Raw genomic sequence first — 23624 nt, 5'->3', positions numbered from 1 at the left:
GACATAGAATCAAGTCAATCTGGCTGAAAAGAAACATTGTATGAACAGCAATTATCCAAGCTGCTCAAAGAAATGACACTTATCTTAAGATTCTACATATATGCATATCTAACAGCTCACTAGGCTCAAGGGAGGTCTACGTTTTACTACTGTGGGGAAAAAAGCTATAGGTATAGCATCCTATAGGTATAGGTCCTGAAAAGAGACTATAGAGAATTAGGAAAGAAGTTGAGAAGCAGGACCTCAAAGGTAGTAATTTCCAGATTACTGCCAGCGCTAAGCGACAGTGGGTATAGGAACAGATTGAGGAGGAGGTTAAATGCGTGGTAGAGGGATTGGAGTAAGGAGCAGGGATTTAGTTTTCTGGATCATTGGGGCCTCTTTTGGGGCAGGTATGACCTGTTCAAAGAGGACGGGTTGCACTTGAATCCCAGGGGGACCAACGTACTGGCAGGGAGGTTTGCTAAGGCTACTGGGGAAAGTTTAAACTAGAATTGTTGGGGGGTGGGATCCGTACTGGAGAGATGGGGAAGAGGTGTTTGGCTCTCAAATAGAGGAAGCTAGGAGTAAGTACCATAGGCAGGTGATAGAGAAGGGAAGTGTTCAGACAGGCTTGAGATGTGTCTATTTTAACACAAGGAGTATTGTGAACAAGGCAGATGAGCTTAGAGCTTGGATCGATACTTGGAGCTATGATGTGGTGGCCATTACGGAGACTTGGGTGCCTCTGGGGCTGGAATGGTTGATTCAAGTGCCGGGTTTCAGAAAGGACAGGGAGGGAGGCAAAAGAGGTGGGGGAGTGGCACTGTTGATCAGAGATAGTGTCACGGCTGCGGAAAAGGTAGACGTTGTAGAGGGATTGTCTACGGAGTCTCTGTGGGTGGAGGTTAGGAACAGGAAGGGGTCGATAACTTTACTGGGTGTTTTTTTTTATATAGGCCGCCCAATAGTGACAGGGTTATTGAGGAGCAGATAGGGAAGCAGATCCTAGAAAGGTGTGAGAATAACAGAGTTGTTATGATGTGAGATTTTAATTTCCCAAACATCGACTGGCATCTCCAGACAGTGAGGGGTTTAGATGGGGTGGAGTTTGTTAGATGTGTTCAGGAAGGGTCCTTGACACAGTATATAGATAGACCTACAAGAGGAGAGGCTGTGCTTGATTTGATATTGGGAAATGAACCCGGTCAGGTGTCAGATCTCTCAGTGGGTGAACATTTTGGTGATAGTGATCATAATTCTATCTCCTTTACGTTAGCACTGGAGAGAGATAGGAATGGATAGACTAGAAAGGCATTTACTTGGAGTAAAGGGAATTATGAGGCTCTCAGGCGGGAAATTGGAAGATTAAATTGGGAACAGATGTTCTCTGGGAAAAGTACGGAAGATATGTGACAAATATTCAGGGGGTACTTGTGTGGAGTTCTGCATAGACATGTTCCGATGAGACAGGGGAGTCACGAGAGGATACAGGAACCGTGATGTACGAAGGCTATAATAAATCTAGTCAAAAGGAAAAGCATACAAGAGGTACAGAGAGCTAGGTAATGTTAGAGATCTGGAAGAGTACAAGGCTAAAAGGAAGGAACTTGATTAGGAGAGCCAGAAGGAGACATGAGAAGGCCTTGGTGGGCAGGATTAAGGAAAACCCCAAGGCGTTCTACAAGTATGTGAAGAGTAAGAAGAGGAGATGCGAAGGGATAGGGCCTATCAAGTGCAACAGTGGGGAAGTGTGTATGGATCTAGAAGAAATAGCGGAGATAGTTAATGAATATTTTACGTCAGTATTCACTACGGAAAAGGATCTAGGGGATTGTAGTGGGGACATGCAGCGGCCTGAAAAGCTTGAGCATGTAGATATTAGAAAAAAGGTGGTGCTGAAACTTTTGGAAAGCATCAAGTTAGATAAGTCACCAGGACCAGATGAGATGTACCCCAGGTTGCTGTGGGAGGCGAGGGAGGAGATTGCGGAGCCTCTGACGATGATCTTTGCATCATCAATGGAGATGGAAGAGGTTCCAGAAGATTGGAGGGTTGCAGATGTTGTTCCCTTATTCAAGAAGGGGAGTAGGGATAGCCCAGGGATTTATAGACCGGTGAGTCTTACCTCAGTGGTTGGTAAGCTGATGGAGAAGATCCTGAGAGGCAGGATTTATGAACATTTGGAGAGGTATAATATGATTAGGAATAGTCAGCATGGCTTTGTCAAGGGCAGGTCCTGCCTTACAAGCCTGATTGAATTCTTTGAGGATGTGACTAAGCACATTGATGAAGGGAGAGCAGTAGGTGTAGTGTACATGGATTTCAGCAAGGCATTTGTTAAGGTACCCCATGTGAGGCTTATGGAGAAGGTGAGGAGAAATGGGATCCAAGGGGACATTGCAGTGTGGATCCAGAACTGGCTGGCCCACAGAAGGCAAAGAGTGGTTGTTGAAGGGTCGTATTCTGAGTGGAGGTCAGTGACTAGTGGTGTACCTCAGGGGTCTGTACTGGGACCCTTGTTCTTTGTGATTTTTATAAACGACCTGGATGAGGAAGTGGAGGGGTGGGTTAGTAAGTTTGCGGATGACACGAAGGTTGGGGGTGTTGTGGATAGTTTTGAGGGCTGTCAGAGGTTACAGAGGGACATAGATAGGATGCACAGTTGGGCTGAGAAGTGGCAGATGCAATTCAACCCAGATAAGTGTGAAGTGGTTCGTTTTGGTAGGTTAAATATGTTGGCGGAATATAGTATTAATGGTAGGACTCTTGGCAGTGTGGAGCATCAGAGGGATCTTGGGGTCCGAGTCCATAGGAGGCTCAAAGCGGCTGCGCAGGTTGACTGTGTGGTTAAGAAGGCATATGGTGTATTGTCCTTCATCAATCAGGGAATTGAATTTAGGAGCCGAGAGGTATTGTTGCAGCTATATAGGTCCCTGGTCAGACCCCATTTGGAGTATTGTGCTCAGTTCTGGCCGCCTCACTACAGGAGAGATGTGGAAGCCATAGCGAGGCTACAGAGGAGATTTACAAGGATGCTGCCTGGAATGCGGAGCATGCCTTATGAAAGCAGGCTGAGGGAACTCGGCCTTTTCTCCTTGGAGAGACAGAGGATGAAGGGGGACCTGACAGAGGTGTATAAGATGATGAGAAGTATTGATCAGGTAGATAGTCAGAGGCTTTTCCCCAGAGCTGAAATGGTGGCCACAAGAGGACATAGGTTTAAGGTGCTGGGGAGTAGATATACAGGAGATGTCAGGGGTAAGTTTTTTTACTCAGAGAGTGGTGAGTGCATGGAATGGGCTGCCAGAAACGGTGGTGGAGGCTGATACGATAGGGTCTTTCAAGAGACTGTCAGATAGGTACATGGAGCTGAATAAAATAGAGGGCTGTGGGTAAGCCTAGTAAATTCTAGGGTAGGGACATGTTCAGCACAGCTTTGTGGGCCGAAGGGCCTGAATTGTGCTGTAGTTTTTCTATGTTTCTATGTAATAGGGCAGTTATAGGTATGCCCATTAGTGGTGAGCAGTTCAGAATCAGAATCAGGTTTATTATCACTGACATATGTTGTGAAATTTGTTGTTTTGTGGCAGCAATACAGTGCAAGACATAAAAAAAACTACAAGTTACAAAAATAAATAAATAGTGAAAAAGAGGAATAACGATGTAGTGTTCATGGGGTCATGGACCGTTCAGAAATCTGATGGCGGAGGGGAAGAAGCTGTTCCTGAAACATTGAGTGTGGGTCTTCAGGCTCCTAGGCCAACCTCTAAAAAACAATGTTAAAAGTGGTTTCTAAAGGTTTAAGTCTCACCTTCCATGACTAAATATTTGAGCAAATTAAGAGGCTAGTGAATATTATGAATTACTAGAGAATGTGCATAGTTAAAATGATATTTCCAACCAGAATGAAGATTCTTGATTGACCAAGGTGCAACCCAATCTTTCGGCTGCTTTAAGTCACTGAAACTGACTTAATGCACATAATTTGCACGCCACAGTTATCCACAGATGGCATATTTCCCAAAGAATTATCCTGCTTTTATAGGGAGAAGCTTTTGCAGTTTTTGTCATGATATGTTTCCTCTACTCTTTAAATAGATTTTGTATTTCACATAATTGGTGACGTTTAGCATAGCCATATTTATCTAGAAATCACAATGTGTTGTCAATAGACATACCTATTATTAAAATAAGAGCAATCACATTGAATGACAAGATATCTCAAATAGCATACAGGCCTTCCCTAGGTTACGAAAACCCAACTTAAGGACACCTATACAAATGAACAAGCTCCCATAACATTATTAAATTCAGAAGTCCAACATTCCTATGAATGGCAGAACTAGTTTTCTCTCTCCAATTTTAATAATTGTTCTTTGTTATTAGTCTTGTGTGCTTTTGATGCCATTCATTACAATACTGATAAGGTATGATTACCATATTGAGTGAGTTTTGTCTATTTTCCAACTTATGGACAAAATTGACCTATGGACGTCTGTAAAAACTGAACCTGTTCATTGCCTGGGGACAGCCTGTAAATATTTTAATTCTTGTCTCCAAGGTGGTGAACAGTATTCTGAATAACCTCTGTGGAAAAGTTAGCAAGTAAATTTCCTGCTGATATCAGAATGCAGATTGGCATCATTTAGCACCAACTCAGAAGGAGCAAGCTAAAATTTATTATCAAACCTTTTGATCTCTGGTTTGCCTCCGAGATCACTTGCAAACAGTTTATGCCCCTTTTCACTCTTTTCACCCCAAATTCTGATTCTCAGCATTCAATACTTGGTCTCCTGTCTGTGAGAGGAGTCAATGTTTCTAGTTTTTGACTCCTCCTTTTGTTCCTGAAGCTGTTTATTTTTAATGCTCTGACCTTCTGGAATAATCTTAGAACTTTCATTTCACAGTTTGCTTTACAGATGCAGATGAACCTGTTGCATATTCCTGTGATTTCATGCAATCATATCCTAACACAAATAATTTACTGATAATTCTTAAACCTATTAGAGAACAAAATGAAAATATAAGCTTACAAGCTTGGTCCATCTCTGATTTTGGTTGACAGTTTATTTTGAAACTAGAAGAAAGGGTCTAATTCATTGACTTTACCTTGTAGCTCTCCACTCTTGCTGTACAGTTCACGTCTCTGTTCACGCAGATATGCACTCATACTGATAGCATGCGAAGATGATTCAAACCTGCAAATCGATAAACCTTGTTGAATGATACATTTGTCACTTTCATTTCTCTGCAATGTTCCCCTTCAAGACTTTTACATTATGAAACTTGATTAAATTTGTACAGTCGAAAGTTAGGCATGTGATAGATAAGATTATTCAATGTGAGCATTTCTACTTTACAACAATTAGGATACTTCAAGTTGCTTCATTGACTGCAATGCATTTTGGCATGATGTTCTGAAGGCATGAAAGACAAAGCATGGTTTTTTTCCTTTCAAGAATAGAGATGGCTAAGAAAAGATTTAAAATCAGTTTTGAAAGAAAATGTCAAGGGTTTGAGACTGAATTGAGAGAAAGTTTGCAACTTATAAGTAAGGACAAATCAGGACAATAAGTTTGAAGCATGGGAAAATAGAAGATCAGAGTATTATGTAAATGGTGTGAGACATTAACAGAGACAGCTGGGTGTACAGAGAGCTGGTATACAGGTGCAGCAAGGAATCAAAGGCAGCAGATGGAGGTTGGCCTTATGACAGAGATATGTTGAGACCATTCCAGAAGTACAGAGTTTTGTTCCCCTTGTTTCAGAGACGAAATACTTGCCCAAGAAGTAGTGCAGAAATTGATGCCTATGTTGAGGGGCTTGTCTTATGAGAAAAGACTGTGCAGAACAGGCCTTTACTCTCTGGAATTTGGAGGAATGACAGGTGACTTGATTCAAACACAAAATTCTTAGGTGGTTTGAAAGGGAAGATCCTGTGAGGATATTTCCCCTGGTGAGGAAGCCTAGAACTAGAAGGCACAAGTCAAAGGTTGACCACTTATGACTTACGAGGAAAGCTTTCTTTGGAATCTTTGAAATTCTCCACTCTAAAACACTGCAGATGCTGAGACATGAACTATTTTCGAGGTTGGATAATTTCTGGATAATAGGGAATCAAAGATTATGAGGATTGTGGAAGAAATTGAAGCTGAGATCATAGATCTGATCACCCAAAACATTCAATGCAGGAGCAGGCTTAGCATAGCCTGCTTCAATTCTTAATCCTTCCCGCTGGAAGTTGTCAGGAAATGTCATTGCATCTTTTAAAAAGATGGAAGTAGTATTTGGAGCATAGGAAGATGAAGGGGAAAGGAAGAGATAATATTAGTTTTGATGTTGAACTATACTAAGGATGTCTCAGACAAATCAGGGATGGCAACATGCTAATAACATTTTGGATAGTGGTTGACATTTACTTGGCAAGGGCTCAGCTAGATACAATTGGCCAGAAGGTTATGTTTTGTAATTCTCCCAAATTAAGCATATTAATGGACAGTAACTATGTTAAAATTTTCTTTCCCTCCCCCCATACTAAAGACCTGGTAGAGCCCCTGCCTCACAGTGGCAAGAGCCCCTGCCTCACAGTGGCAAAAGCCTGGGTTCGATCATGACCTCGGGTGCTGTCCTGTGGAGTTTTCATGTTCTCCCTGTGACTGCACGGGTTTCCACCAGGTGCTCCAGTTTCCTCCCACATCCCAAAGATGTACAAGTTGGTAGGCCACATCCCAAAGACACACAAGTTGGTAGGTTAATTGGCTGTTGTAAATTACCCCTAATGAGTAGTTGAGTGGTAGAATCTGGAAGAATTGATGAGAATGTGGGAAGAATAAAAATAGGATTAATGTAGGATTAGTGTAAATGGGTGGCTGATGGTTGGTGCAGACTCGCTGGGCTGAAGGCTATGACTATAAGACTTTAGGTATTAGAGATGCTGCCCCATCAAAAGCAAATGTGTGTATGCTCACAATACATTCATTTTACTAACTTTTATTGTACTTCTCAAAAAAATACAGAGAATGTTGGAAACTAAGCTTCTCTACCTTATTTAAGTCATTAATCCATTCTTCAATCACCTGGCGACCCGCCTTGTATTCACCAGTACTGTGCAATGGAGATGCAAAACTTGCTCTTTCACTCTCACTCTTACCACTATCTAGGGCCCTGAACACTTCTACCAAGTGAAGCATCAATTCACTTCTATTGCTTTCGTCTTAGATTTCAAGGTAACATTCGGAGAAGGGCCAACAGGCAAGAGATAAGATACAAGATATCTTTATTAGTCACATGTACATCGAAACACACAATGAAATGCGTGGAGTGCTCTGGGGGAAGCCCACAAGTGTCGCCACGCTTCCAGCACCAACATAGCATGCCCACAACTTCCTAACCTGTACGTCTTTGGAATGTGGGAGGAAGGTCTGGCACAGCCATCTCAAAAAGAGACTCTAACCACCTACCTTTGACATTCAATGGCATTATAATTATTGCCATTAATATTACTATTACCACCATCAATATGCCTGGGGGTCACCAATGACCAGATACTCAGTAGACTAGCTAGAAATAAACTATGGCTGCAAGGCCAGGTCAAAGGCAGAGTATCCTGCAACAAGTGATTCACTTTCTGACATGTCAAATCCTTTCAACCATCTCCAAGGTACAAGCCAGAATTATGAGAGAATATTCTCTACTTCCTGGATGAATGCAGCTGCAACAACTCTCAAGAAACTCAACATCACCCAGGATGAAGCAACCAGCTTAACTGGTATCCCATCCACCACTTTAAAGATACATAGTAACACCGGTACATAGCAGCTGCAGTGTTTACCATTGACAAAATGCACTGCAGTTATGTAGGTGGACTATTTCAACAGCACTTCCTATACACATGACCGCCAAAAGCAAGAAGGATGAGAGAAACAGGGACATGGGAATATCACCAACCACAAGTTTTATTCAAGTTACATAACATCCTGACGTGGAAATATAGCACTGTTCCTTTATCATCCATAGGTCCAAATCCAGAAACATCATCCTCAATCGTACTGTAGGCATCCATTCACTCTAAGTATCGTGGTGGTTCAAGAAGGAAGTTCATTATCATCGTCACAGGGACAATTAGGGATGGGCAATAAATACTGATCTTGTTAGTTAAGCCCAGACCTTGATAAATGAATATATTAAAAAAAACACTAATAATACCCAAGACATTGGGTGACCAACTGCAGATTCAAAGCCTGCATTGTGAATTAGCTCTGTGGGGTCTGCAAGAGTGGCTCTGGGTTTCCAGCAGCTTATCATGGTTATTCTCTAGCCTAATCCCGTTGTCTTCTCTGCCCTTGGCCTCCTGCAACTATTCCAACAAAACTCAAAGGAAGAGTATCTCATTTTTCAATACATGGTACTTTACAGGCTTTTGAGTCAACATTAAGTTCATCAATTTAACTTTCCTAAACACAGTTTCCATGTTTTCAGGCAGCAGTTGCTGGTAATTAGTTGCTTCTTTTGCTGTTCCTTAACCACTTACTTTTGCTTTGCAGAGTCCTCCTTTTGTTATCCAGTCTCTCCTGCTTTTCACCTCATTACAGACATAAGTTGTTTTCTTGGTTCTCCTCACTCTTTCTGCTTCAAACTAGTTAAAAATTTCTATTTATGATACTGATCCAGGTAATTCCACTTCCCTCTCCTCAAATGCCACTTGAGCTGCTAATATTTCCACTTTCTTATGTTATTTCATTATTTACAGCATCTGCGGTATTTTACTATTCTATTAATTGTCTTGCCACCTTTTAGGATATAAGCACAACTGTTAGGCATTTTCAACATTCCGAGTTTTCATTTTAAATGACCACAATTTGGGGGATTTTATTTTAAATGGTTCTGTCATGTGGCATAATAAGCAAAAGATAAAAGATGTGGGTTTTAAGCATCTCAAAAGTTGTTTGCATTCTTGAAAATTTCATTCGTTATCTAAAAAATATCACATTGCTGGTGTTGATAAAATCATTATGTGATGTTGGTTTGATGGATCACACTGAAGTGACAAAAATAACATTTTCATTACACGTGGGCTCTCAGAAGTTTTCAAGATTGTTTTAAACATCAGCTTAATAATACCCATTGCTTATAACCCAAGGGTCCTATCAAAAACATTTTTATGCATTGTTCCCTTGTTATAATACTCATTAGTTACAATATGCAACCTTTATTCCTCCCATGCTGATAGAAAATGAATCTAAAACACTAGTCCCGCATCAAGCTTCTAGTGAGATAATTTGCGCATCAATCCACATAAAATTTACTGCACCAAAGACTTGCTGACAACCTCTTGTACTCGTCAAATGTAGAAGCCATTTTTTACACCTCTGTCATCAGATTAATTTAACTCTGCTCTCCACTAATCTGGGAATGTTCACAATTCATTTTGGAATCTGTTAACCTAGTATGCATTTGCTGGGCTAGGTTTTATAACAAAGACACAAAACTTTGAAATGTATTATTTCTCCAGTTCACACAAGTCTTTGGGAAAGATCCACTACATTAATTAGAATGCTTTCTAATATGAAAAATTACAGTCACGTGCATGGAGAAGCTGGAATCATCCTCCATGGAGGAAACACCTCAAAAGGCCTCTGTATTTTGCCATTCCTATTATTTTACTAACATTTTATTAATAAGCAAAATATTATTTTTCAAATAACCCTCAAGAGTAAGTATTAACACTGAAGAGATCTGTCATTTAAACTCAAATGCTTTACTGCTCACAAGTACTTAATTAGAAAAGGAGATCAGTGATCACTTCCATTTATTCAACAGAAGAAATTCATGTCTCCACCTGTGAAAGGCATAATTGAGTGTAAAATACAAAGGCAGCAATTCAATGTGCAAATTATTACTGCCTTGGCGACACTGAAATCCTTGAATTGTTTGGTCTGGACTAAAAAAAATACATCATTTATCCAAGTTGCTCCTTGATTGATAACAGAAGAGAAGGGATTGGGGGGGGGGGGGGGGGGGGGAGCGTGGTATACTGGTTTGGAAGTTGAGATCATATGGGATCCAGGTGAGCTAGCCAATTGGAAGAAGTCAGAGGGTGGTAGTGGAGGGTTGTTTTTCAGATTGGAGGTCTGTGACCAGTAGTGTGCCACGGGAATCAGTGCTGGGTCGCCTGTTGTTTGTCATACATATTAATGATTTGGATGAGAATATAAGTGGCATGATTAGTAAATTTGCGGATAACACCAAAATTGGTGGTGTGGTAGACAATGAAGAAGGTTGTCTAAAGATCTAGATCTATTGGGAAAGTAGGTAAAGGAACAGCAGATGGAATTTAACTCTGACTAGTGCAAAATGATGCTTTTGGGAAGTTAAACCAGGACAGACTTCCACAGGAAATGACAGGGCTCTGGGGAGTGTTGTACAACAGAGACACCTAGGAATACAAGAATGTGGCAAGACAGGTTGACAAGGTGGTGAAGGTGGCATATGGCACGCTTGGCTTCATCGGATGGGGCATTAAGTAGAAGAGTTGCAGCTGTATAGGACATTGATGGCACCACAACTGGAATACTGTGTGTAGTTCTGATTGCCATACGACAGGAAGGATGTGATTAAGGTATTGAGGGTGCAGAAAACATTCACAAGGATGTTTCTGGGACTGGACGGCTTGAGTTATAAAGAGAGACTGGGTAGGCTGAGACTCTTCTCTCTGGAGCAAAGGAGGCTGAGGGGTGATCTCATAAAGCTTTATAAAAATCATAAGGGGGATGGATAAGGTGGACGATCACTTTTTTTCCAGGGTAGGCAAGACTAAAACTAGAGGGCATAGGTTTAAGGTGAAAGATTTAAAGGGGACCCGAGGAGCAAATTATTCATATGGAGGGCGGTGGCTATATGGAACAAGCTGCCAGAGGAAGCTGCAGAAGCAGGCACAATTCCAGTGTTTAAAAAAGACATTTGTACAGGTATATGGATAGGAAAGGTTTAGAGGGAGACGATAAAAATACAGGCAAATGGGACCAGCTCAGAAGGGCACATTAGTTGCAATGGATGAGCTGGGCTGAAGGGTCTGTTTCGCCGCTGAAAAACTCCATGGCTCTATGAGGTCTCAGTATCTTGGTCAATACTGGGGTGGTGGTGGAGGCAGATACTATGGAGGCGTTTTAGAGGCTCTTAGATAGGCACATGAATTTGCAGAAAATGGAGGGATATGGACCATGTGCAGGCAGAAGGGATTAGCTTAATTATGCATCATCAGCTTTATTAGTTCAGCACAACATTACAGGCCGAAAGGCCTGTTCCTATGGTGTACTGTGTTCTATGGTGATGTCACGTGTTATGGACTAGGTTACTATTGGTGAATGTCCCTTTAAGATAGAGAATAGTGGTGTGTGTGTGTGTGTGTGTGTGTGTGGCATGATGACAACAACAGAAGATAAGGACGTAATGATGTCAGGAGAGAGAGCAAGAACGAGAGCGAGAGCGAGAGAGAAGCCTGCTGGTCTCTGTATCGATGGTTGAAAAACAATGGACTGTTGGATCCATGTATGGATTTTTGGAATAATCTGGCAGAGTCCACTTTGTCGTTAACCTGTAGAAGGAAACAGGTATTTGTGTGGACGGCCACATCTCAGATGCCTTTCGTGGTGGCAGATACTTCGGAACAAAGCAGTGGAATCCACTTTGTCGTTAACCTGTAGTGGGAAACAGGTATTTGTGTGGACGGCCACGATTTGAGTGCCTTTCGGGGTAGCAGATGCTTTGGAACAAAGCGGTGGAGTAGTCACTGCTAAGTAGGCACTGAGGTGTCGTATGGGTTCCATCATGGAACATTTGGATTTCGTAATTACTCTCTATTTTCTCCCTACGTTTTGTCTTCAGTCAAGAAGCCTTTGCTCACGTTTCACCTTACGGCTTGCTGAACTGAACTTTGAGAATTATTCCTGGACTTGGAGTTTGGGAATTTGCCACACACACACTTCGAGTTTAGTTTTTGGGGTTAATGTTTAAGATCTAACATTTTTACTTCTAACATTCTAACATTTTTACTTTTATTTTCCTTATTATCATAAGTAGTTATTAATAAAATAGTTTTTAACACTTATACATGACTCAGTGTGTTTCTTTTGTTGCTGGTTCATAACACTAGGAGGAAGTTTGCTCCAACATCCATATACTCAGCCATACAAATACTTGCATAACCTTGAGATGCACAGTAGAGTGTTTTTGCTAATCTCTGCCTGGTGTTTTTAAACAAAAAAGCTTTTCCCTTTTCTTCTGTTATATGCACTGTCCAAATCAACAAGTCCCTTTGCAACACTTAGATTTTTAAATAATTATTTCCAGTAATAATATGCAACCATGAATTGAGCATCATGACAGCTGAAGTGATGAATTTGAAAATGTTCCAATCCTTGATTAGGTCACTGTCAAAACAAGGTTACTAATGTGCAGGTTTATGAAGCAGAATTACATGAATCACATTTTAATTTCTTTCTTCCTGCAACCCCATCCCACTTGCATTCCCTTTTCCACAATACTTTCCAGTAATTAGGAGGTAGATTATGGCTTACAGGCTACTCTGCAGTTTCAGTGACACTGCTCCCATCTTTGCCAGCTCTCAGGGACTTGTTTAGCGTGACTGGTGCATGTAACAAAAAAGGAATCAAGGAATACGAAGATGAGACAGTAATGATAATTTAGATTCTGGTTCAGCTTATACATTGCCAGAGCTGCATTTCCTACTCCTGCTCCTGCTCCAAATTTCAAGATGCTTTGAAAGCTTATATTCACTAAAGGAAAGGTAATCAAATCGTTTTTCCATTTGAAGCTGAAACAGTATTAAGGCAACAATAATTTTACTTCCAAATTACACACTAAAAATGAGCAACATGATTCTTACTTAAAAAGAGGGATTTTAGGTCTCTGAGGTCTCTTTTTGGCAAAGAATGCTGCAAAGTCACTCCCAGAGCTGGCATAACTGAGCTGTGAAGAAGGTTCAGAGGCAGTTCGAGTGTTCTTCACATCTAAGTATTCTGTCAACAGTATCTGTAAAGACAAAACAGTTACATAGCGTGAATGTCATAAAACACAATTCTGTAACTAGTTCTCATGTCTATCAATGAAGGTCTCATTCTTTTACATCACAGAACACAGTCAGCTCAACCAGTTGTAAAGACATGGATAAATACAAGCATACAAATCCCTTTTTTTGTACTGAAGGGTAGGGTTGTATGCTACAGCTCTCTAGGTTTTTTTAAAAATCCAGTTATATGTGATCTACCAATATACAACTGATAAACTTAGGGGGCTCAAGGCAGACATGTCATGAGGAATTGATGGACAGCATTCTTGGGTTTAGAGGAAGTGGCCATAGAGATAGTGGACCTATTGCTTGAAATTTTTCATAACCTACTAAATTATGGGAGGGTACCAAAAGATTGGAAAACAGCCAGGGTGAGTTGGTTGTTCGAAAAAGGTGAACGGCAGAAGGCAGGAAACTACACGCCAGTTAGCTTAACAGCTGTTATTGGCAAGATGCTGGAGTCAATCATCAAAGAGGAAGTAACCAATCATTTAGGAAAGCTGAATATAATTAAACCTAGTCAACATGATTTTACGAAAGCTAAATCATGTTTGACAAATTTGCTCAAATTCTTCGAGGACTTAACAGGGAGTTGACTGGGGGGAACCCACAGATGTACTATATTTAGATTTTCAAAAGGCATTTGACAAGATGCAACACAAGAGGCTGGTGCATAAATTAAAAGCCCATGGCAGTGGAGGAAGTAAGTTAGAATGGATTGAAAACAGAGAGTTGGAACAAATGGATCCTTTTCAGACTGGAAGGAGGTAATTAGCGGAGTATCACAGGGATCAATTCTTGGCCTGCAGTTGTTCGCTATTTACATTAATAACCTGGAGGAAGAAACAGTATGCAAGCTTTCCCAATTTGCCAATGATACAAAAGCAGGTGGAATGGCATGTTGTGATTCTGCAATGGGATACAGATAGATTCAGTGTGTGGGCAAAAGACTGACAAATGGAATTTGTGGGGAAGTGTGAGGTCATGCACCTTGGTAAGAGAAACCTAAAGGCAGATTATTATCTAAAAGGAGAGAGAATGAAAAGTGAGTGAAGTGCAGAGGGATTTAGGTGTTCAAGGGCATGAACCACAAAAAGCTAGTAGGCAGGCCCAACAAGTATTTAAGGCGGTAAAAGGCAATTTGGCCTTCAGTGCAAAAGGGTTGGTTTAAAAATAGGGAGGCTTTGCTGCAATTGTACAAAGTGTTGGTGAGGCCACACCTGCAATACTGCAACTGCTTTGGTCCCCTTACCTAAAAAAAACATTTAAAAAATATTGTTTAAAAAAGGTTATACTAACATTGGAGGCAATACAAAGAAGATTCACCAGGCTAATTCAAAAGATGAGAGGGTTGTCCTACAAAGAGACTAAATAGCTTGGACCTGTATTCCTTAGCGTTTAGAAGGAGGGGTGACATTCAAATATACAAGATTCTGAGGGGGCTTGGCAGCGTAGATGTCAGCATGTTTTCCTTTGTGAGTCTCATAGTTATGTCCCGTTGTTAAAGAAAAGGGACTAGTCATTTAAAACTGATATACAGAAAAATTTCTTCTTGCAGAGGGCAGTGGCTCTCTGGATTTCTCTGCCCCAACGGGTGGTGGAAACTGGATCATTGGAAGTATTTAAAGTGGAGATGGATAAAATTTCATAGAAAAGAACAGACGGGTATTGAAAAATGGCACAGAAGAGGAGCTGAGACTAGCATAGATCAACCATGATCATATTAAATGGCAGGGCAGGCTAGAAGGGCCTGATGGCATACTCCTACTCCAATTTTCTTGTGTTTATAATGGTCAATGCTAATCTGCACATGCACTTTTGCCAATTATAAAGTAACTCATGCATGAAATTACTGAGACAAGTTTTAGCGAGAGAAAGGTTACAACAACAGAAATGCAAATATTCTCAGCAAAATTGTGGCAAAGTCAAAGCAAAATTTTGTTTAGCTATAATTAGGGCCAGCATTCGGGCAGTTAAATGTAGATTTTTTAAAAAAACTTTTCATCATATATGTGAAAGAAACTAACTTTTGCAACTATTAGCAGGTTAAAATATATTGCTGTCAGTACGTAATCTGAATTTAATTCAAGCTGAAGTATAATGCAGATGACAGGAATATTCAAGCAATTTGTTGGTGTGACTTTATTATATTGCAATGCATCTTAATTAATAACACAACATATGACTTTGATATGCCGATGTGCTTTCAAATTGGAGATCTCAACCAGATAGACAAAGAGAACAAAATGTCCTCAAGTAAAAAGTAAAAACTAAAAAAAAAGTAAAAGAGCACCCCTCTGGCAAGCTCCACTTGGTTCTAAGTTTGAAACCCATGAGCGACACTGTCCATAGGTATATATACTATTGGAGCTACAACTAGGTACATTACAGAATTAACAAAGATTAGTATTCCCTCTGCTCCACCACAAATGCAAATCTCTCTTTTATTTTCTATTTTTCATGATTGTGACTAATCCCACCACTTCTCACATGCACTTTGATCTGGTATCAATCTGACAATAAAAGAAAACAAAATATTTATTCCCTCCCTTGAAAGCTTCAACCCTCTCCCAAAGATACAGGCTCATGTGGTGGTTTCAAGGTTGCTGCTAACTTTCTGGTATCCTAATTGAATAAATCTTACTAAACCTTTCAACATGAGCAGCTCACTGTTGAACCTGTTGTTGATACTGCTCAATGGCGCTACAGGCAAGAGTTTCTCAGAAGGGACTGTAGATGAGGAAAAGGTGAGTGTGGCACATTATTATGCTCAGTTACCTGTCCCTTGAGATTAACCAACTTGAAATCAAATCCAAGGCCTTACTCAATACGAAACCTGACTGTCCAATTACACAGTAGGCTATCAATGCAACTAGTCTCATTAGTCCTTGCAGTTACAAGACCTACATTTTTAATAAATTGATAATTTACATCAATTCAAAGGGAAATAGAAATCTAAACCAAAGAACTGCAAATAACAAAAGCATATCCAAAATCCCATTCCCTTTGGTGGAAAGCATTTCATATTTCTGTTGTTTATCATACAGAGTGAAGGTGCTTATTTTAAAAATTCTTCAATGGGATGTGTGCATTGCTGCCAATAGCACCACTACAGCATATCCTCAGCTGCCCTTGAAAAGGTTTTGATTAGCCAAAATCTTGAACTGTTGTGGTCCATGTACTTCCAACTGTGCAATTGGATGGTATTCCAGGATTTTGACCCAATGAAGTTCTTGCAATACTTACTGTACATATGAATTTTATTGCAGGTCAAATGACTTTTTTTGTTCAACGGGATAACATGAGATAGTGCACAGGATAAGGAGAAAATGAAATAAAGAGATGGAAAGAAATCCCAGAGCCTGCAAAAACCTTAAGTTTTTCACTTAAAACGCGAGAAACAAAATATACACAATTTCATTGCAGACATAATCTAAATTAACAGCCAAGGGCTTTGAGTATTATTGGTAAAGACCCTACAACATAAATAAAACAAAACATTTCAAAGTTTTTTTAAAAATTCATAACTATGGTGAGGGCATCCTTGGAAAAGGATAAGAATACACAAACATTGTAAACACATGCGTGATTTGCATAATTTGAGCACATGACATGATTGACAACACAAAAGGTAATTTGACACTGATGTCTTTGCTTATCACTGTTCCTAATTGACTTATCTGGTATACAAACTGTTGGACTGCCTTGGAGACATGAAATATTACAGATTGCATAGAGTAAAGCAACTGTCACCGATTAAAGCAATCCTGAAAGACCAGCAATTTCTGGAGATAGCAAAACTATCAACATTTCCAGCTAGTGCACCAAACTGACAGCAAATTTTGGAGCACACATATGTGCAGTTCATGATGGAAGCCAGAAGCTACGTCAATGATTCTCTACTTCTCCACGGGTTGTATTGTTTCGCAATCTTATCCAGGGGATCTGCGATCTGACAAGAGCTGCAAGTATTTAGGTATTATACTCAGTAAAGAAATGGTGAAAACATTACTACTTGTTGCACGAGGTGTTAAGTGTTTTTAAACAGCATCGTAGGCAATAAGTACTGCTCAGTAAACTCTCTGACCTGAAAATAGTAAGTCTTTATATACAGATTGTATTTCCCTCAGATAAACTTGAGAGTAAAGCTGATTTTAAAATAATTATTTACAGTATATTTCCAGTATTTCAGTTTCCACCTTAATATCATGTGAAAATTCTCATTCCTATTTGTTGGTCTGCAAAATATTTAAGTTTGCTTTTTACCACCTCATTAACTTTCACTGAGTATTCTTCCGTATGACTGGCTGCTTAAGGCTGTTGTTGCTGAATGCCGAAGATTCCATGGAACTAATGACTGACAGGAAAGGGGAGGACCAAAGACATCACCACAGTTTTATATACAGCATTCTTTCAGGCAAGTGGTGTGGAGTGCCACTTTACCACTATGCAGAGTTAGTATTTGACAATAGGCTTATGTTTTGGAGGGAATTTTAAAGTTGGGGCATTGACAAGATTTATATGCATTACAAAATTCTTGAACTTCTCTTATTTTTTCAGCATTGGCATATCTCATAGGATGTTGTTAATTTAGTTTTTTGACCCAGCTGGTAATATTCATAACTTTAATAACTTGATATTAAAACAAAATTCCAAAGAAGAATGGCAACAGTTTAGAAGACTGTGTGGGGGGACTGCAGTCTAGGGTCTTGCCGTCACTGGATAATGAGGAGCTGCGCCCTGTGTTAAAGCCTCTTAAACACTTGATGGGTGCATTGAGGAGACAATGTGAGTGGCATTGACATATTGTAAAGAAATGTATCGATTTGATTGTACAATGAATGTAGAGAAAGATATCTACTAATTGTGTTCTGTGTACATAATAGTATGAATATGTTTGTAATTAATGTATTTAATAACGTTTATGTTATAACTTTATAAAACTCTGGTCAGGCTGCTTCTGGAGTATTGCATTCAGTTTTGGTTACCCCATTATAGAAAGGACGTGAAGATGATGGAAAGGGTGCAGAAGCGGTTTACCAGGATGCTGCCTGGATTAGAGGGAATGTGCTTTTGGGAGAGGTTGGACAAATTAGGGTTGTTTTCTCTGAAGAGGCAGAGGCTGAGGGGAGACCTGATAGAAGTTTATAAAATTATATGAGGCGTAGATAAGAGTATACAACTGGTACTTTTTTTCCCTGCGTTGAAATGTCTAATACTAGAGGTCATGTATTTAAGATGAGGGGGGGGAAATTCAAAAGGAGATGTGTGGGGCAAGTTTTGTTTTAAAACACAGAGAGTGGTGGGTTCCTGGGATGCACTGCCAGGGCATTAGTAGAGGTAGATATGATAGAGACATTAAAAGGCTCTTCGATAGGCACATGAAAATGGAGAGAATGGAGGGATATGGACAATGTGCAGGCAGAAGGGATTAGGTGTCATTAGCTTAATTATTTCGGCACAACATGGTGGGATGAAGGGCCTGTTCCTGTGCTGTACTGTTCTAACGTTGGTGTGTTCCATGAGAAATAACTTAGATTTTAACTTCAAAGTAGATTTTTGGACCAGGCTTTGGTGAGTGGGGAAAGAGCAGGATTAATTGGGTATAAGTGGATTCCCTCATTGAACAAGGAAAAAAAATAGGGTAATTATTCTGAATAGCTGATCCCAACAACAATTATTTACATTTTGCTTTTTCCTGGCATATACTCTTAGAACATTTTATAAGGGAAAGAGATCAAACAAAAAATAAGGAGAGGTGAGGGGGACATTTGAAAAATTACATTCCTGAAATTTTCGTCGAAACATGGAAAGTCAGAAAGTGAAAGGAGATTCAGAGGAAGAGGAATTGAGGATATACGTTTGGTCACAGCGGTTTGAATGCAATAAATTTGAGCAAAGCTATCTAGGAATCCACAGTTCATAACTGACAATAAAAATACTAATAAAGGGGAAGAAAATTCATACAACAACAAATGCTTCAGCTGGAGGAACTTAGCGCGTCAGGCAGCATCTGTGGAGGGAAATGGACAGTCAACATTTTGGGTCGAGACACTTTATCTGGACTGAAAGGTAGAGGAGATAGCGACCTTAAAAAGGTGAAGAAAAGGGATGCAGCAAGAGCTAGCAAGTGATGGATGGATCTAACTGAGGTCAACAAAGGCTTTAAGGTAGTTCAGTCATATACATACCAACCAATAAGGGCGCAGTTACAAACAGAACTTGTGGATTACAATAATTCCTTGATTTAAGCAACATTTTATTTGCAAATTTTCTCAATAACAGCAGAGTGTCATTTGAGTATGTGCCTTCAATTTAGGAAGCTGAATTTTTCTTTAATGAGTAATGAACTACTTTCTGCAAAGAGGAGTATATTGTACTGAAATATGCTAATGCATTTGGCCCATACGCTTCAATTTGTGAAATTTTGCTTAACAAAATGTTTTCAAGAAGTGCATTTCTTTTGTAAATTGAGGAATTACTGTATGTTATCAGTTTAATTTGTGAAGCATTCAGCAAAACATCTGCTTAATTGAGTGTCTCAAATTACTCATCCACCTGCGAGTCCGAAATGACACGGTAAATTAACTCATCAAGCAAAAAGGACTTGTTATCTACTTGTGATTAGAAGTCACAAAATTAAACAATTGGCATTCTGCTACAACACAGGTGATGAGCAGTTAAAATAATGACTTTTTAAAAAAATACGTACAACATTCTATGCAACAAACTTTAAGGTCAAGCTTGTCATAACTCTTGAAGCAAAAAGTGTGATGGATTATTGATGAGATACCCAAAAACAAAACAACAATGACATTTAGTGCAAGGCAATTAAGGTGCACATTTATTGAGATTCAGCACAGTTCCTTTCCAAGGATAGAAATATTCCCCACTGAACAAATGACTTTTTTTTAAAAAAGAAGCAAATTTGTTTCCAATGCCAAGTCCTGAAAACATTTGAGAACAATGATTACTATTATGATCAACATCTGGTTTCAAGGTCTATCTTTAAGAATATTTTGTGAAACAACAGCATCACGGCAGAAGAAGGGTGTTGTGAAACAAGTTCGAGGTCTCGAAGGACAAGGACTCTGAACACAGTCTTAGAGTTAAATGATTTATTTACAAAGGCAAACGCGGGAAAAGGTAACAGGGCGACACACACACGCATGCACTGGTGATAGTGAGCGTGGGAAAATCGCAACAAGGGTAAAGTACACACACACTATGAACTGGGTACAAACAATCAAGGAAAAGCAATATGCTACCCGCCACCGCTTGACTCAGTGCAGGCACAGCACCACACTACCGGGAATACTAACTTAGGACGCTCCTAACCCTGTCAAAGTGCGCACCTTACCAGCAGTCTCTCCAGCATCGTTTCATGATTCCTCAGAGCAACAAAGAGAACGGACCCGGCACACGTGGCACTCTTTATAGTACTGGAGGGCTGGGGGGTCCAGCCCAGGTAGTTCAGAAAGTCCAATGGCCCGGTGCCAGCAAGGACTAATCGATCACAGGAGGCCAATGGCCCGAGGCCAAATACAAAGGCGCTTAAAGGGGCCAATGGTCAGGTGTGCACTGATGGGTGGGGTGGAGCTAGGCCTTGATTGACAGTGGTGTGTCTTTCGACCAGGTACTGGCCGGGGCTGTCATGTGACAGCCTCGGCCCTCCACAATACAGAGGGCAATAAGCATAGGACAGTCATGCTAAAACTCGATAAAACAGCAGTTTTATTGTGAGCTTTATCAGCAAGTCCTGATGCAGGGTCTCGACCCAAAATACTGACCATTCCTTTGCCTCCACAGATGGTGATGGACCTGCTGAATTCTTTCAGCAGTTTGTATTTTGTTCTATAAAGCAGCAGAAAGCCTCATCGATATCAGAAGTACTTGGATAGGCACCTTCCATGCAATAAACAACAAGCTGGGAATCAAGAGGTGAGGAATGGGATTTAGTCAAATAACACTTTTTCAGTCAGCGAGAAGTCAATAGTCCAAATGGTTTCCTATTGTGCTGTAAATTTCTGCAATTACATATATGAGGGGATATAGCCAGTATAAAGAGGTGAAGGGTGGAGGGTGAAAGGTGGGGCAAGAGCTGGCAGGGAATAGGTGGATCCAGATGAGGAGGGGGTGATTGGTAGATGCAGTCAGGTGGGGGACGGAAGGGTGGAGATAGCGACAGAGTCTGGGAGGTGATAAGTGAAGGCAATAAAGGGCTGCAGATTATGGAATCTGATAAGGGAGGTGAAGAGGGACCAAATAAGGGGAAGGTGTTGGGCAGATGGGAACAGTGGGGGAGGAGGGGACCCAGTGGGAGCAGATGGAGTAGAGGTGGGAGGGAAAAGAAACTTGGGAGATTCTGAGCAGTTGTTCGGCTCCCCCACCCTCACCCCCACCGTTGTTGATGAAATCTGCATGTCCTCATTAGAACACAGGAGATGCCGATGGTCTTAAGACATATTAAGATGGACAAATCACTGGGCCCTGATCAAGTGTATCCTATGACATTGTGGGAAGCTTGGGAAGAAATTGCAGGGGCTTGGCAGAGATATTTGCAGAGACTGTTGCTCCCGAGATATTTGAAGCACCTTTTACCATGGGTGAGGTACTGAAAGGCTGGAGGGTGGCTCACGTTGTGCCTTTATTTAATGATGGCCATCTCCATCCTTCCCTTAGAGACACAAGAGAAACTGCAGATGATGCAAATCTGGAGCAACACACACCATCCTTCTCTTCCCCACCTGACTCCATTGGCCAATCAACCTCTCCTCACCAGGATGCACCTATCACCTGCCAGCTCTTGCCACACCCCCCCTCATCTCTTTATACTGGCCATCTCTCCTCTAGCCTTCCAGTCCAAACTCAATCCCATATTTAGCTGAATTAGGGCAAACTATCATGCTGCAGAAGAAATAGTTATTACCACAATGGGCATCTGGACATGGGAAAACGTAGACTTAATTAGCACATCATAAAAAGTGAAAAACATGTATAGTCAGGCAAAGGTGTACTTTTGCCCCATATAAGTTAGACATGATTTGTACACCTGAGATAGAAGGCTCAGCAGTGCAAATAAGAAATAAAAGCAGCCTATTGGAATGTTCTTTTACAGATAACCTCTATTTATCGGAGGTCACTGGATTACAGCAGTCTTTGTGGTAACCCCATGGCATGAAGAGACCTTGGTCAGCACAAGGAGAATGCAGAGAGAGTGAGAGATACAAGAAAGACTTAATTGAACTGTTATCTCAAAATAGGCAAGCTATCAGACAACTAAATTAGAACAGCAGTTGGAAAAGGGCATCTTTCCTGGATAAAGGTGCCTTAAAAAAGGGGAAAATAGATTAATGGCCCCTGTGGGAAAACAAAAGGAGCTATAAGCTTCACCCAAGATAATTAATCTTTTCAGGAATGAAGGGACTGGTGACAGGCCTGCTGAGCATCAACACCTCCAAAGAAAATGTAGCAAGAGAAACACACCTTTTGATTAAGTACTGATTGATTGATTGATTGATTGGAAGGGATATTTTTGTTATGGAAATAGCAGTCACTTGGACACGTGTGAATTGGTTGAAGAAAACCAACACGGGATTTGTTAAAGGCAGATCATGTTGTTTGACTAACAATGGAATTTTTGATGAAGTAACAGATTGGATCAATGATCGAAATGCAGCTGATGTGGTAAACATGGATTTCCAAAAGGTGCCTGATGAGGTGCCATATGATAGCTTTGGCATTTGGATCAAAAACCATGGAATAAAACAGGCTGCTGTGGTATTGACAAAACAGAAAATTGGTTAAGTAATGAGAAATAGGGTGGTGGTAAAAGTTTATTCTTGGTCTGGAGAGAATTCCTTGGGGTGGTTCTCAGATCACTGTTTTTATTAAAATATGTATTATTTACTTGACTTGGATGTGTAGAGAACAACTCCTGAATTTGCAGATGATGCAAAACATGGAAGCATATAGAGCTGTGAGGAGGATAATGCTAGGGTCCAAGAATATATGCACAGGCTGGTGCAGCATACAGATAGGTGGCAGAAGAAATTCAATGCTGTGTTGCCAGTTTTGTAGAAAGAATGAGGAAAGGTAATATAAGCCACAGGACACAATTCGAAAAGAGGTGCAGAGAATAGAAAATCTAGGGATATACATCATCATTCACCAAAAGAAGCAGGGCAGGATGAGAAAGTGGTTTAAAAAACATGGTTTTGTATTGGTATTGGTATTGGTTTATTATTGGTCACTTGTACCGAGGTACTGTAAAAAGCTTGTCTTACAAACCAATCGTACAGGTCAATTCATTACACAGTGCAGTTACATTGAGTTAGTACAAAGTGCATTGATGTAGTACAGGTAAAAATAGTAACAGTACAGAGTAAAGTGTCACACCTACAGAGAAAGTGCAGTGCAATAAGGTGCAAGGTCACAACAAGGTAGATCGTGAGGTCATAGTCCATCTCATTGTATAAGGGAACCATTCAATAGTCTTATCACAGTGGGGTAGAAGCTGTCCTCAAGTCTGGTGGTACGTGCCCTCAGGCACCTG

General features: G+C 40.5%; 1 protein-coding gene across 1 annotated transcript in view; it reads right to left on the bottom strand.

Annotated features, from left to right (window-relative positions):
- exoc4 (exocyst complex component 4) overlaps positions 1-23624 on the bottom strand; it is a 374968-nt gene that overhangs the window by 296880 nt on the left and 54464 nt on the right. Inside the window, 2 exon segments of the mRNA XM_052034230.1 lie at positions 5092-5180; positions 12887-13032. Of these exon segments, the coding sequence (XP_051890190.1) occupies positions 5092-5180; positions 12887-13032 (235 nt within the window).

This window comes from Pristis pectinata, chromosome 19, assembly GCF_009764475.1.
Source record: "Pristis pectinata isolate sPriPec2 chromosome 19, sPriPec2.1.pri, whole genome shotgun sequence".
NCBI classification, from domain to species: domain Eukaryota; kingdom Metazoa; phylum Chordata; class Chondrichthyes; order Rhinopristiformes; family Pristidae; genus Pristis; species Pristis pectinata.
This window is presented reverse-complemented; position numbering and strand designations above follow the sequence as displayed.